The sequence below is a fragment of the Loxodonta africana genome, chromosome 16 (genome assembly GCF_030014295.1).
Source record: "Loxodonta africana isolate mLoxAfr1 chromosome 16, mLoxAfr1.hap2, whole genome shotgun sequence".
NCBI lineage: Eukaryota > Metazoa > Chordata > Mammalia > Proboscidea > Elephantidae > Loxodonta > Loxodonta africana.
In genome coordinates, this window is record NC_087357.1 from 66,824,960 (window position 1) to 66,836,829 (window position 11,870).

General features: G+C 37.8%; 1 protein-coding gene across 3 annotated transcripts in view; it reads left to right on the forward strand.

The window, feature by feature from the left end:
* The window catches only part of DDX50 (DExD-box helicase 50), a 40,060-nt gene extending 33,693 nt beyond the window's left edge, over window positions 1–6,367 (forward strand). For all 3 annotated transcript variants that reach the window (XM_064269650.1, XM_003409301.4, XM_010589184.3), the window contains 3 exons: window positions 798–932; window positions 2,154–2,198; window positions 5,875–6,367. In XM_064269650.1, the coding sequence (XP_064125720.1) occupies window positions 798–932; window positions 2,154–2,198; window positions 5,875–6,144 (450 nt within the window). In that variant the 3' untranslated portion in view covers window positions 6,145–6,367. The remainder of the gene's footprint in view (window positions 1–797; window positions 933–2,153; window positions 2,199–5,874) is intronic.
* The last annotated feature ends 5,503 nt before the right edge of the window (window positions 6,368–11,870 follow it).

Sequence of the window (11,870 nt, forward strand, 5' to 3'; positions counted from 1 at the left end):
CAGTGGTCGGTAGTGGTAGCCAGGCACCATCTAGTTCTTTTGGTCTTGGGGTAATGTAGGCTGTGGCTCATGTGGTACAATAGTCCTTTGGACCACTCACTCCCTTGAATCTTTGGTTTTCTTCATTCTCTTTTGTTCTAGATGGTTCATTATGGTTTTGATTTGCGTTTCCTTAATGACCAATGATGTTGAACATCTTTGCATGTGCTTGTTGACCATTTCTATATCTTTTTTGTAGAAATGTCTATCTAAGTCCTTCGCCCATTTTTTAAATTGAGTTTTTTGTGTTCTTGTTGTTGAGTTGTAAGGGTTCTTTATATATTCTAGATATTAACCCCTTATAAATGGTTTACAAAAATTTTTCCCATTCTGTGGATTGTCATTTCATGTTCTTGATCATGTGTTTTGCACAAAAGTTTTTATTTTTTATGAAGTCCAATTTATGTTTTTTTCTTTTGTTGCTTTTGCTTTTGGTGTCATATCTAAGAGTCCATTGCCAAATCCAAGGTCGTGAAGATTTACCACTACCTTTTCTTCTAAGAGTTTTATAATTTTAGTACTTGTATTTCGATCTTTGATCCATTTTTAGTTAATTTTTGCATATTGAATGAGGTGTAGGGGTCCAAATTCATTCTTTTGCATGTGGTTATCAATATAGTTTTAAAGAAGTTAATTTTTTAGCAACCAGTCTATACTTCTGCCTCGTAAGAAGTACTCGGTTAAAAGTGTGGTAAAGTTCATTGTCCTGTTAATAATGGTTTTTTTTTTCAAACATAATGTGACTTTTATTTCTTAAGGGGTTTGTGACCATGACTCTGGAAAGCCCAGAAGAAATACAGGATGTCAGCTGTGCTTGGAAAGAACTTAACAGAAAGCTGAGTAGTAATGCTGTGTCCCAAATTACCAGAATGTGCCTCCTAAAAGGAAATATGGTAGGCCTTCTACACAGTTAAAAAGCTTTTTAATCAACTACCTATTTTTAGACTAGGAGATTTTTTTCCTTCTTTTTTTTTGATGCCTGATGGGATGAAGAATACTGTTTCTCTGTTAGTTTGTTTCCGGTTGTAAACTTTGGGAGTTATAACCCCGGTCCCCAGAAGCTATAAATCACTCTGCTTCTTTTGCCTATCTAATATCAAGTTATCTAAGTTTCTGCCCTTGTATACATATTATGTGTGTATGTTTTCTCTAAGACTAAGTAGCTTGTAATTGCAGTAAGGATAATGATGCAAGTTGAATAAGAAGTATTATAATATGACTAGGAAACAGCAAAGTTTAAACTGTAATTTTAGTGGCTCTGATTTCTTGTAATGATTTTGAAAAGAGATATTGTATTTATTCATTCAATCTAACTCCCACATAGGTTCGTTGTAGCCTAGTATTTAATAACTAGATTGTTTACTGGAAATAGTCATGTCTCAAAATTTTATATAAGCTACCTTCAAAAAATTGGGGCAAGTATTAGATAAATATACATGTACAGAAAAAAATGTAGAGGGGAGGGTAAAGTAAGTGTAACAAGATCCTTAGGTCAAGTTAGTTGCTATAATTGAGAACTAAATTAGTTTTCAACTTATTGGCAACCAAGACCAAAGAAGCAACATCTTGAGTTACATCTGTCTTATTATCTGATAAACACTGCAACTCTTCAAGAGAAAAACTTCCTGGCACTAAATTTTTAAAGGACTTTATCAGTAGGACAGTTTTATAAGGGACACCTAACAACAGAGTATTCACAAAATCTTTTCTAGCAGGTACTCCTTAGTAGATTCTTATTAGATGTTGTGTTTAGCTACTCTTTCATATTCAGAAAATACATTAAGCTGCCAGTTCGTGCTGTGCATATTATCTATTTCAGTCCTCTAAGCAATCATCGGAAACAAATTTTTTTTTTTAATTAAAATTGTCCTTATTTGAAGATGATGATTGTGTACATAGAAAATTCAAAGGAATTCACATGATGAAACGTTCTGAGGTGTTAAAAATGTTCTTGTGAAATGTCGTAATAAATGATGCTGGTGGTGGCTACACAACTGTAGTTTTTTTTTTTTTTTTCCCCCAACTAATAGATGATTTACCAGCAAGTATTAGTCTGTTAGTGACTAGTCAGCTCATATGCATCTAAAATAAAAATGTTTTCATTTTGCTTTTAGGGTGTTTGCTTTGATGTTCCCACAACTGACTCAGAAAGGTTACAGGTATTATTATTATTTTTTTTAATTTCAACTGTAAATATTTCAGTGTTTCTCTAAAAGGATTCTTTCTTAATTATAGTCACAATACCATTATCATACCTAAATCAATTAATAATTTATTAATATCAAATATCCAGCCTGCCTCATAGTTTTAAAAATTATAAAAAATTTTAAACATATATAGGTAGACTGAAATGCATGAGCCCCCATGTTCCTATCAGTCAGCTTCAACAATTACCAACTCATGACCAGTTTTGTTTATCTGTATTTATATCTAGTTCCCCAGTCTCCTGTATTCTTTCGAAAACAAATTAATTGTACCATTTTGACCATAAATATTTCCATACATCTAAATGGGAAGGACTTTAAAAAAAAATAGAACACCATAATTTAAAAAATAATTCTCTAATATCATCAAATCCCAACCAACCCAGTGTCACAGCATGTTCAAATTTTCCCTCTTGCCTTCTAAATATTTTTTACAGTAGCTAAATATGGCTCATCCATTGTAATTTGTTGTCTGATAAATCTCTTTCAAGCTGTATGTTCTCCCTCCTTTCTCTTCTTTTTTTAAATTTTCCTTGCATTTCACCTGTTGAAAGAGAGGTTGTCTGCTGGAGACTCCTGTAGTATAGAATTTGCCAATTGTATCCTTGTGTTTAACATGGTCCTTTGCCTTCCTTTATTTCCTGAAATTAGTAGTTAGATACAACTAATGTTGTGTACTTCCATCAGGAGGCATATAATGTATGGATGTTTTTCCCTTTTGTCATATTAGCAGCCACTGATACCACTGCTTAGATCTATTAATCTGTTAGATTTCAAAATGGTAATATTCTAATTCTATTCATTCCTTCTTCATGTATTAGCTGGTATACTTATATAAAGGGAAGCTTTTTTTTATTCCTCATTAACTACTTGGTTATCCTGAGGTAGTTTTTACAGGAAAGGCAGGATAAATGCTTGATACTTTCCCTTTATTAGGTAGTTTCCAAAGTATGAATTGACTCTGAAACAGCTTCCAAAAGTTACCAATGAAGCTTTTTTTTTTTTTTAAGTATTTTTATGAACCAGTAGATTTAAACATTTGATGCGTTCAGTATGTTCTACATGTTATCCTTATTAATGTTCAAATGATCCCAATTTTGAACAGCAGGAGCCTCTCCAGTTTGGTTCCTGAGACCTTTTTGGATGTGACCCTGGTAGTCTTCTATAGCTTTCTTTCCCTCTTTCATGAGAAGATATTTGGGTTCATCTTATACATTCTTGCCCTAGACCTGGAATCAGCCATTTCTCCAAGAAGCCCTGATTACTTTTAGTAATTGTATTTTGAGACCACGGTCTGGATACTAGAGGTGGTCGTTGCTGCTAGGTTGATCATAGAAAATACATTTTCTTCTTTTTTTGAAGATAAAATGTATCATAAGTTTATACTGGTTAACTCAATTCAAATGCAGCACTGTATCTCCTTTCTTCCATGCTAAAAATCCTGGTTTTCAATGACATCAACATAATTAGTAGCTTATCCCTCATGGAAGCCTTGGTGGTGTAGTGGTTAACTGTTACAGCTGCTAACCAAAAGGTCGGCAGTTTGAATCCACCAGGTGCTCCTTGGAAACTACGGAACAGTTCTACTCTGTCCTGTAGGATTGCTATGAGTCGGAATCAGCTCAACAGCAACGAGTGATGGGGTTTTTTTTATCCCTCATAGCAGTCTCAGAATAACAGTACTAATTAACACTATTCTCAACAATATGACTATTGAAAACTATTTAAAAAAATTTTTTTTAAGTATTTTTGTCCTTAGGAAGTATTATACTGGGACGTACAGCCAAGATTAATTACTGTGTTATAAAATCACTTGGGGGAAAAAAATGACTTGGAATACCATTCCTTTCTGTGTGGTTTTACTACTAATGGTGTATGCAGATTAAATTTTTTTTCTTTCAATTTTTTTTCTATCATTGTAGCCATCGTTCCAGTCCATCTCACCAAGGGGTCTCCCATGAGCTTGAGGCCCTCTGCTTCCCCAAATATGATGTCCTCCTCTAGCAGTTGATCCCTCCTGATGACATGTCCAAAGCAAGCGAGTTGGACAATGCTCTTTTGTAATCCTTAAGATTTTAATTGGCTAGTTTTCAGAAGTAGATCACTAGGCCTTTATTCTGAGTCTTTTTTAGTCTGACAGCTCCGCTGAAAGCTGTCCACCATGGGTGACCCTGCTGGTAATCGAAATACCGATGACGTAGCTTCTAGCAGCATAGCAACATGGAAGCCACCACAGTATGACAAACTGACATACAGGTGGTGGAATACCCCACTAAAACATAACTCATAGGTAGAATTGGATTACATTCATGGTAGACAAAGCACAGCTCCTTTTCCTTACCACTCAAGTTTTCACCTTATTGAGAATGATCCTTTTACATCCATATATTTAAAAAAAAAAAAAAAAAAAAAACTCTCTTGTAGGGAAAACTTTCCAAAATATATCTATTTCCTTTAAAAAATTTTTGTGTGTGTATATTTTTAAAAACAGTTTGTTTAACTAGGAAAGATTTCAAGTTAGGAAATAATTGTCAGGCGCATACATATATCTAACCTGCTTTTTTAAATTGGGTAATCTGTTATATTACACAGTTAATGCATGTTAATTGTAGAAATTTCAAAAAATAGAAATAAAAAAGAAAATAAAAATCACCCATAAGCTGAACTTGGAGATAACCACTGTTAATACTGCATCCTTCTAAAGTTTTATTGCATATTTGTATACATATTTTGAAACAAAAAATGGAATTGCTCTATTTTCGAAGCCTTTCTAAAAATTCAAAATATATTGTGAATACATCTCTGTGTCACCTAGACAGTTATTTTTAATGGCTCTGGCATTTGGCCATAACGGATGGCCAACCGTGCTAACCAATGTCGTATTTCTTGACACTTAGTTTATTTTCAGTAATTTACTGTTATACACAAGACTGTACAGATCATTGGTATAGCTAACTTTATGCATTGCCACGTTTACCTCTGTAAAATGAATTCTTAAAGATGGCTGCTTGGCCCAAAGGTTTGAGCATTTTTAAGGCTTTAGGTCATATATTGCCAAATCTACAAGTGTTGTGTGGGTGTTTGTTTCTTCCCACTGTCACCAACAAGATATCTTAGATATTAACTTTCCTTGGCAGCTCATGATCACAATGAACATGTGAATGTAGCAGGATGTAACAGTGATGCTCTTGTGACTGAATGATTTGTGTATCTTGAGTTATTAATCTGTGTACCAAATTGTCTCCAGTGGCTACATGTCTTAGTCCCTGACTGGTGCTGACAGGTTTCTAGTCTCACCAGCTCTTACTGCTATCAGTATACCATTTTAAATCAATGCAGTACTTATTAATGGCATGTTTGCTTTGAAACCAGATGGTGCTCTTTTAGAGTTTATAAACTAAATATAGATTCTCAAAATGGGCCTGAGCCTTTGTCCTGAGATTAAACTCAGGAACTTTAGTGGATGAGCTTTGAGCACATTTTTGTTCTTTGGTTTTCATATTTGTTCCAGACATTTTGAATTGAATGGGTAGATGGCCTTTAGCTAAGTGTAGTGATAATGGATATACTCATATGCTTGCTTGTAATTTCTATTTTGCATTTGTATTAATCCTGTAAATTCCCCTAACAGGCAGAGTGGCATGATTCAGACTGGATACTCTCAGTGCCAGCCAAATTACCTGAAATTGAAGAATACTATGATGGAAATACATCTTCTAATTCCAGACAGAGGAGTGGCTGGTCAGGTGGCCGGTCAGGCCGGTCAGGAGGTCGATCTGGTGGCCGGTCAGGTAGACAGAGTCGACAGGGAAGTCGGTCAGGAAGTCGACAAGACAGTAGAAGACGAAGTGGAAATAGAAATCGATCAAGAAGTGGGGGCCACAAACGGAGTTTTGACTGAGCATTTGATAGTTAATCTACCAGTGTGAGCTTGTCTGTTTCTGCCTAATCATGTACATTACCCACCAAAAATTAGGTCATCATAGTTGAGGTATGTGTCTGCTATTTGCAAAGAAGTTGGTCGTATTTTTTTAAAAAGTATTTCACAAGAATGGTTGTAAACAAATCTACTTATCCAGTTATACCTTTGAATAAAAAAAGCCTCCTTTTATTGTCTGTTTTCACTATGCGTTAAGGATTTCTTCAGTGTAATCTTTTTATATTTCTTCTAAAATTTGGTAATCAAGATTCTACTTAAGGTTACTTGCTTTTACAAAATGTGTATTTTCAGGTCATTCCTCCTATAGGTTATGTGGTAGACAATACAAAATCCCTTCTGAAGGGCTGTGTAAATTGGTGATACATGGTTGGTGAGGTATAAAGAAAAAAACAAAACAAAACCTGCTGCCATAGAGTCGATCCCAACTCATAGCAACCCTATAGGACAGGGTAGACTTGCTCCATAGGGTTTCCAAGGAGCAGCTGGTAGATTCAAACTGCAGACTTTTTGGTTAGCAGCCCAGCATTTAACCACTGTGCCACCAGGGCTCCTTGGTTAGGTATAACACATTAAATTTCTAGGTGGAGTTAACTAAAAGATGCAAGAAGTGCACAATGATGTAGTCAACAAGTATTTATCGAATCCTACCATGTGTCCGTATCGATGCTAATCACTGGGAAATATTGTGAACAGGTGTAATCATTATCCTCAAAGAACTTACACTCTAATAGACAGTCACGATAGAGATTAACAAGTGAAGGCCAAGCTACAGGTAGGCATGGGATGCTAAAGACCTAGAACAGGTGCGCCCAACCAGTTTTATGGGTTAGGAAGGCTTAGGAGAAGTGGTAACCAACAGAGAAGTAAAGCAAAAGTATGAGTTGATCTAGCCAAGTGTATGTGTATGGCAGGGAGAGGATTTGCAGGCAGAGAAAACAGCATATGTAGAAACGTAGGGGCAAAAAATAACCTGGTAAGTCTAAAGACATACAACTAGTTCAGTATGGTTTACATGTGATAGAAGACAGGAATACAAGAGATAGGTTTTAGTATTAATTGGGCCAGATTTTAAAGGCCTTGTGCGTCATGTTAAGAAGTTTAAACCTTTTGAGGACAGTAAAAAGCAAAAAAAAACATTGTCATCGAGTTAATTCCGACTCATAGCGACCCTATAGGACAGAGTAGTACTGCCCCATAGGGTTTCCAAGGAGCAGCTGGTGGATTCGAACTGCCAACCTTTTGGTTAGCGGCCCAGCTCTTTAATGGTTCCCCCAGCAGGGAACCATTAAAGGGTTTAAAATGAGTACCATGATTAGATTTGTGTTTCAGAAAGACTATTGGCCACACTGAGGAGACTGAATTGGAGAAGGGCCAGACTTGAGGCCAGGAGACCTCTTCAGAGGCTGTCAGTGTAGTCCAAGGTAGAGGTGATAGTGGTGAGAACTGATAGGTATCATAGTTTGTGTGATGAGAACTCAGGCACTGGAGAGGTTGTTACTTGTCCAGAATCACCCAGCTGGCTAATGTATAATGGAAGGAGGATTTGAACCCAGGTAAGGCTGGCTTCTGAACTGGCGCTCTTAACTACTGTGCTAAATAGTGGCAGTGGATGTTGAGAAACATGGATAGATACCAGAGGTTTTTAGGAGACAGAGTTGTCAGCCTTGGTGATTGACTGGATCAACAGACGAGACAGAAACAGAAATATGAAATTTAGATTTTTGTCACTGAGATAGCGTAATAGATGGAGAAACGAGAAGTTATGTGGATGGGGGTGGGCATATGATTAGTTCAGGATTAGATATATGTTCATATTGAGTTGTCCTTAGGATATATAAGAGGAGATAAACAGTAGCGGTAGGGTTTTTAGGTCTGAAGTTGAGGAGAGATACATTCTAGAAATGCACATTTGGGAATAATAAGCAAAAAATGGTAATTATAATCAAGGTAGTAGAGATTATCCAGGGCAAGTACAGTAAGAGGGCTAAGGAAGGAACCAAAAGGCATACCAATATACTTAACTGGATAACAGAGGAAAGGGAATCCCATCTATCTCACCCTTGAGGAGGGCAGAAAGCCCAGGAGGATGAGGTTTTTTAAAGGAACCACAAGAGGAGCCTCAAGTGACCACTGGATTTGGCAAAAAATAAATTTTGACATAGGGAGCAAACATTTTAATAGAATATTTAGAGGTCATTTAACAGCAAACTTGGACAACTCATATATGGCTGCGAATAGGGAAGAAAAAGCTAAAGCTGGAGGAAGAAAAAGATGAGTTTGTAAGGGTTTATATGTGTGTATGGGGGGGAGTTGAGGCATGTTTGAGTGTGTTGAAATACTAATGGGAAGGAGCTGGTAAGGAGGAACGCAATTGTGAAGATTCAGAAGAAAGTATGATGGAGCACAATCCTTAATGAAAACGCAGAGGGATGGGATCAAGTACACAAGTGGAGTTTTTAGCCTTAGATGGGAGAGACAAATCTCGTCACATTTTATCAGGAGGAAAGTAAGATTATCATGAGGTGAGTTTGCAGGTATTAAGGTAAAAAGCCAAGGGAGTACCTGCCCCATGTCTTCTGTCTTCTGTGGTATTTCTACAAGTTCATCTGTTGAGGGTAAAGAAGGAAATATTAGGCTAGGAGATCTGAGGAGAGTGGAGAACTGCTGAAGTATCAACTATAGAACAAGAAGAGAGTTCACTAGGCAAACTGACAAGTCACAAGCAGCTTTGAGAGTCTAGCTGAGATTATAGACTGGACTTGTGGTGGCACCAGAGAGTGATTTTCCATAGCAACGCTCAACATTCTGGCGGTAGGAATGGAGAAGGGAGACAGTTGACTGATTCAGGATTAGGGTTTTGCTCTGAGAGAAATAAAAGGGTAACAAAGCAAGGATGTTGAGGACTTTGGTAAGACTGATGGGAGTGATGTTCCATGGAATCTAGACTGTCTAGGGATTGAAATGGAGATGGGGATCATAATGGAGAATGTAGAGGGGGCAAAGGACTAAATGTCAGCAAGGATTGTGAATTTGTGATTTCAAGAGTGGAGCAGGTAAGAAGACAAGTTGGAGGTGTGGTAGTAGGCCTGTGAGGATTAAGTTCATTTCAGTTGAAGTGGTCAAGGAGCTGAGAAACCAGGTGGTTTTCCTGGACAATGAAGTCTCTTAGGATGAACAAAAACCAGCGTTGAGAAGGAAGAAAAAGACTAAGCCAGGTGCCAAATTATCAGTGTATGATGGGCAGGTTGGTAAACTATCTGAATGAGGAGTATATACAGTGATATTATCACATATCCTCAAAAGGACAAGGGCTTCTACATGAATGTGAAGGAGTAATAGTCTGGAAGTGGCTTTGAGGCTAAGAGGACAGTGACAGCAGAGTACATGGAATGTGATGGAGTGAACAACATCTGTGTGAGAAAACTGCAGAGGGTATATTTTTCAGGTAGAGCCAGAATTCAGTTAAGCTAAGCTGAGGGAAAGACTGATGGATTGAGGAAGGGGAACTTTTGGTTATGGGAAACAGGGTTCCATAAGGCCATACCTGAGAGGAGGAAAAAAAAAAAAATCTCAGTTGACTCTTATTTGCATAACTGTGAGCTCTAGTTATAGAATCAAGATAAAATAGAGGCTCAGTTCTCACTAAGATGCAGAAGTACATTCAGCCAGAATACATTGTGTGCCCACAATGTCCCAGGCAGTATGCTTTGGGTCCAAAAGTGAATGAAGAAGGCCTAATCTCTGCCCTCAAGAGCTCAAAATCTCATGAAATAGATGGAACATCATACGTGGCAATGAATGAAGGGCATTGATTTGAGAGCTCTGTGCAAGGGCACCTAGCCCAGCCCAGGAATAGGGATGGGGGCTCAAAGAAAGTTTTTTGGATATGATTGAACATGAATTAAGTCAGGTGAAAGAAACAGTGAAGTGGCATGGGCATCCAGACAAGCACAGAATTGCTAATAAAACAACACGGTCTAAGTATGAGGAACTGTAAGTAGCTCTTGGTGCCAGAATCTTCACGCAAGGAAAGGAGTAGCGAGAGCAAGGCAAGAGTTGCATCTTGGAGGGATTTGTAGGCTGTTTTGGAGAGCAACTGAAGACTTCTTAGGGAAGATAGCACAACAATTGTGAGGATGGCTCAGGACCAGGCAGTGTTTTGTTCTGTTGTACACAGGGTCACTGTGAGTCAGAACTAACTCAATGGCACTTAACAACAGGGAAGACAGTGAAAAAGTATTTGGGCAAATACCAATAGGATGAAAGATGGACTTAAGGGGCCTACCTACTGAAGACTGGCTTCCCTATTAGCCTATTCTCACCCAAGAAAGATGGGGTGAGTCCTAATAAGATTCAAAATAGCTCTCCATATCTTCTGAAAGGAGCTTTGGCTACACTCAGCCACTTATCTTTGCTCCTTCCTCTTGGCTCTGCCTTCTGGCTATTCAGAGCCTTCTGCTGGGTACTGTGTGCTAGTGTCCTCACTGAACAGTGGTTTGAATTTGAATCAGTCGCCCTTAGATTTGGGTTTTGAATTTATAAATAAAATGTTTTCTTCCCTTTAGCACTGTAAGTGTGAATAATGAATTCACATTTAGGAATGAATGTTGGAGAGCCTTCTCTCACACTGTTTTTGTTTCCTATATATTTTGGGGGTGCTGAATAGTCCTTTTAAACCATATTCTCTTTTTCTTATTAGTAATACATGTCTATTATTGGAAACTTGAAAAAAGGATCACAGCACCCAGAGATAACTACTGCTAACATTTTGTCATGGAGACTTCTGAATTGTGTGTGTGTGCATATGTGTATATGTATACATACCTTTTAAAATAGAAATTCTCCCCCTAATCTTAAGAACAAGCCCCTGGGTGGTGCAAATGGTTAATGCAGTTGGCTGCTAACTGAAAGGTTGGAGGTTCAAGTCCACACGGAGGCACCTTGGAAGAAAGGCCTGGCAATCTACTTCTGAAAAATCAGCCATTGAAAACCCTACGGAGCACAGGTCTACTCTGACACACGTGGGGTTGCCATGAGTCAGAATCAACTCAATGGCAACTGATTAATCTTATGAAAACATGTTACATCATTTAGGTCAAAGGAAATTAGTTTGGCAGAATTAATAATTAGGACTTTGCCTTTCCTACCAAATGTATATAAGGCCCATCTCTTTCACTTACTCCTGAATTTTATATTGATAACTAGATTCAATAATTTGACTGTCTTGGAGCTAAAAGGAACTTTCGGTGTGTTTCCCTCTTGGAATTTGGATCTTGTGCCACGTGGAGGTACGTTACAAAGGAATCTATATAAGCTTTGACAACAGTTTTCCATTTAGTAGTATTCTGGGGCTTATTCTCCTGTTAAACATCTGTTTAAGGTAATAAACACATCCCCCATACTGTATACAGCAGTATCACACGGTTTCTCAACCAGATTGCAGGTCCCTTGCGTCAGGGACTGGGCCTTGACTCTGTGTCCTAAAGTCCGAAGTACAGTGCTGATACCTCAGATGTTAAGATTTTGTCGGTTGATTCGTTGACTGCATTCAAGTGTGCTCCTCCTGTCACACCCGACACGAAGACGACTGAAGTGCTGTACTGCCTTTGCATCATATGTATCAAATTTATTTTGAGGGTTCCTCCCCCAATTGCCATTTTAGTGACCAACAAACATTTAGTGAGCCT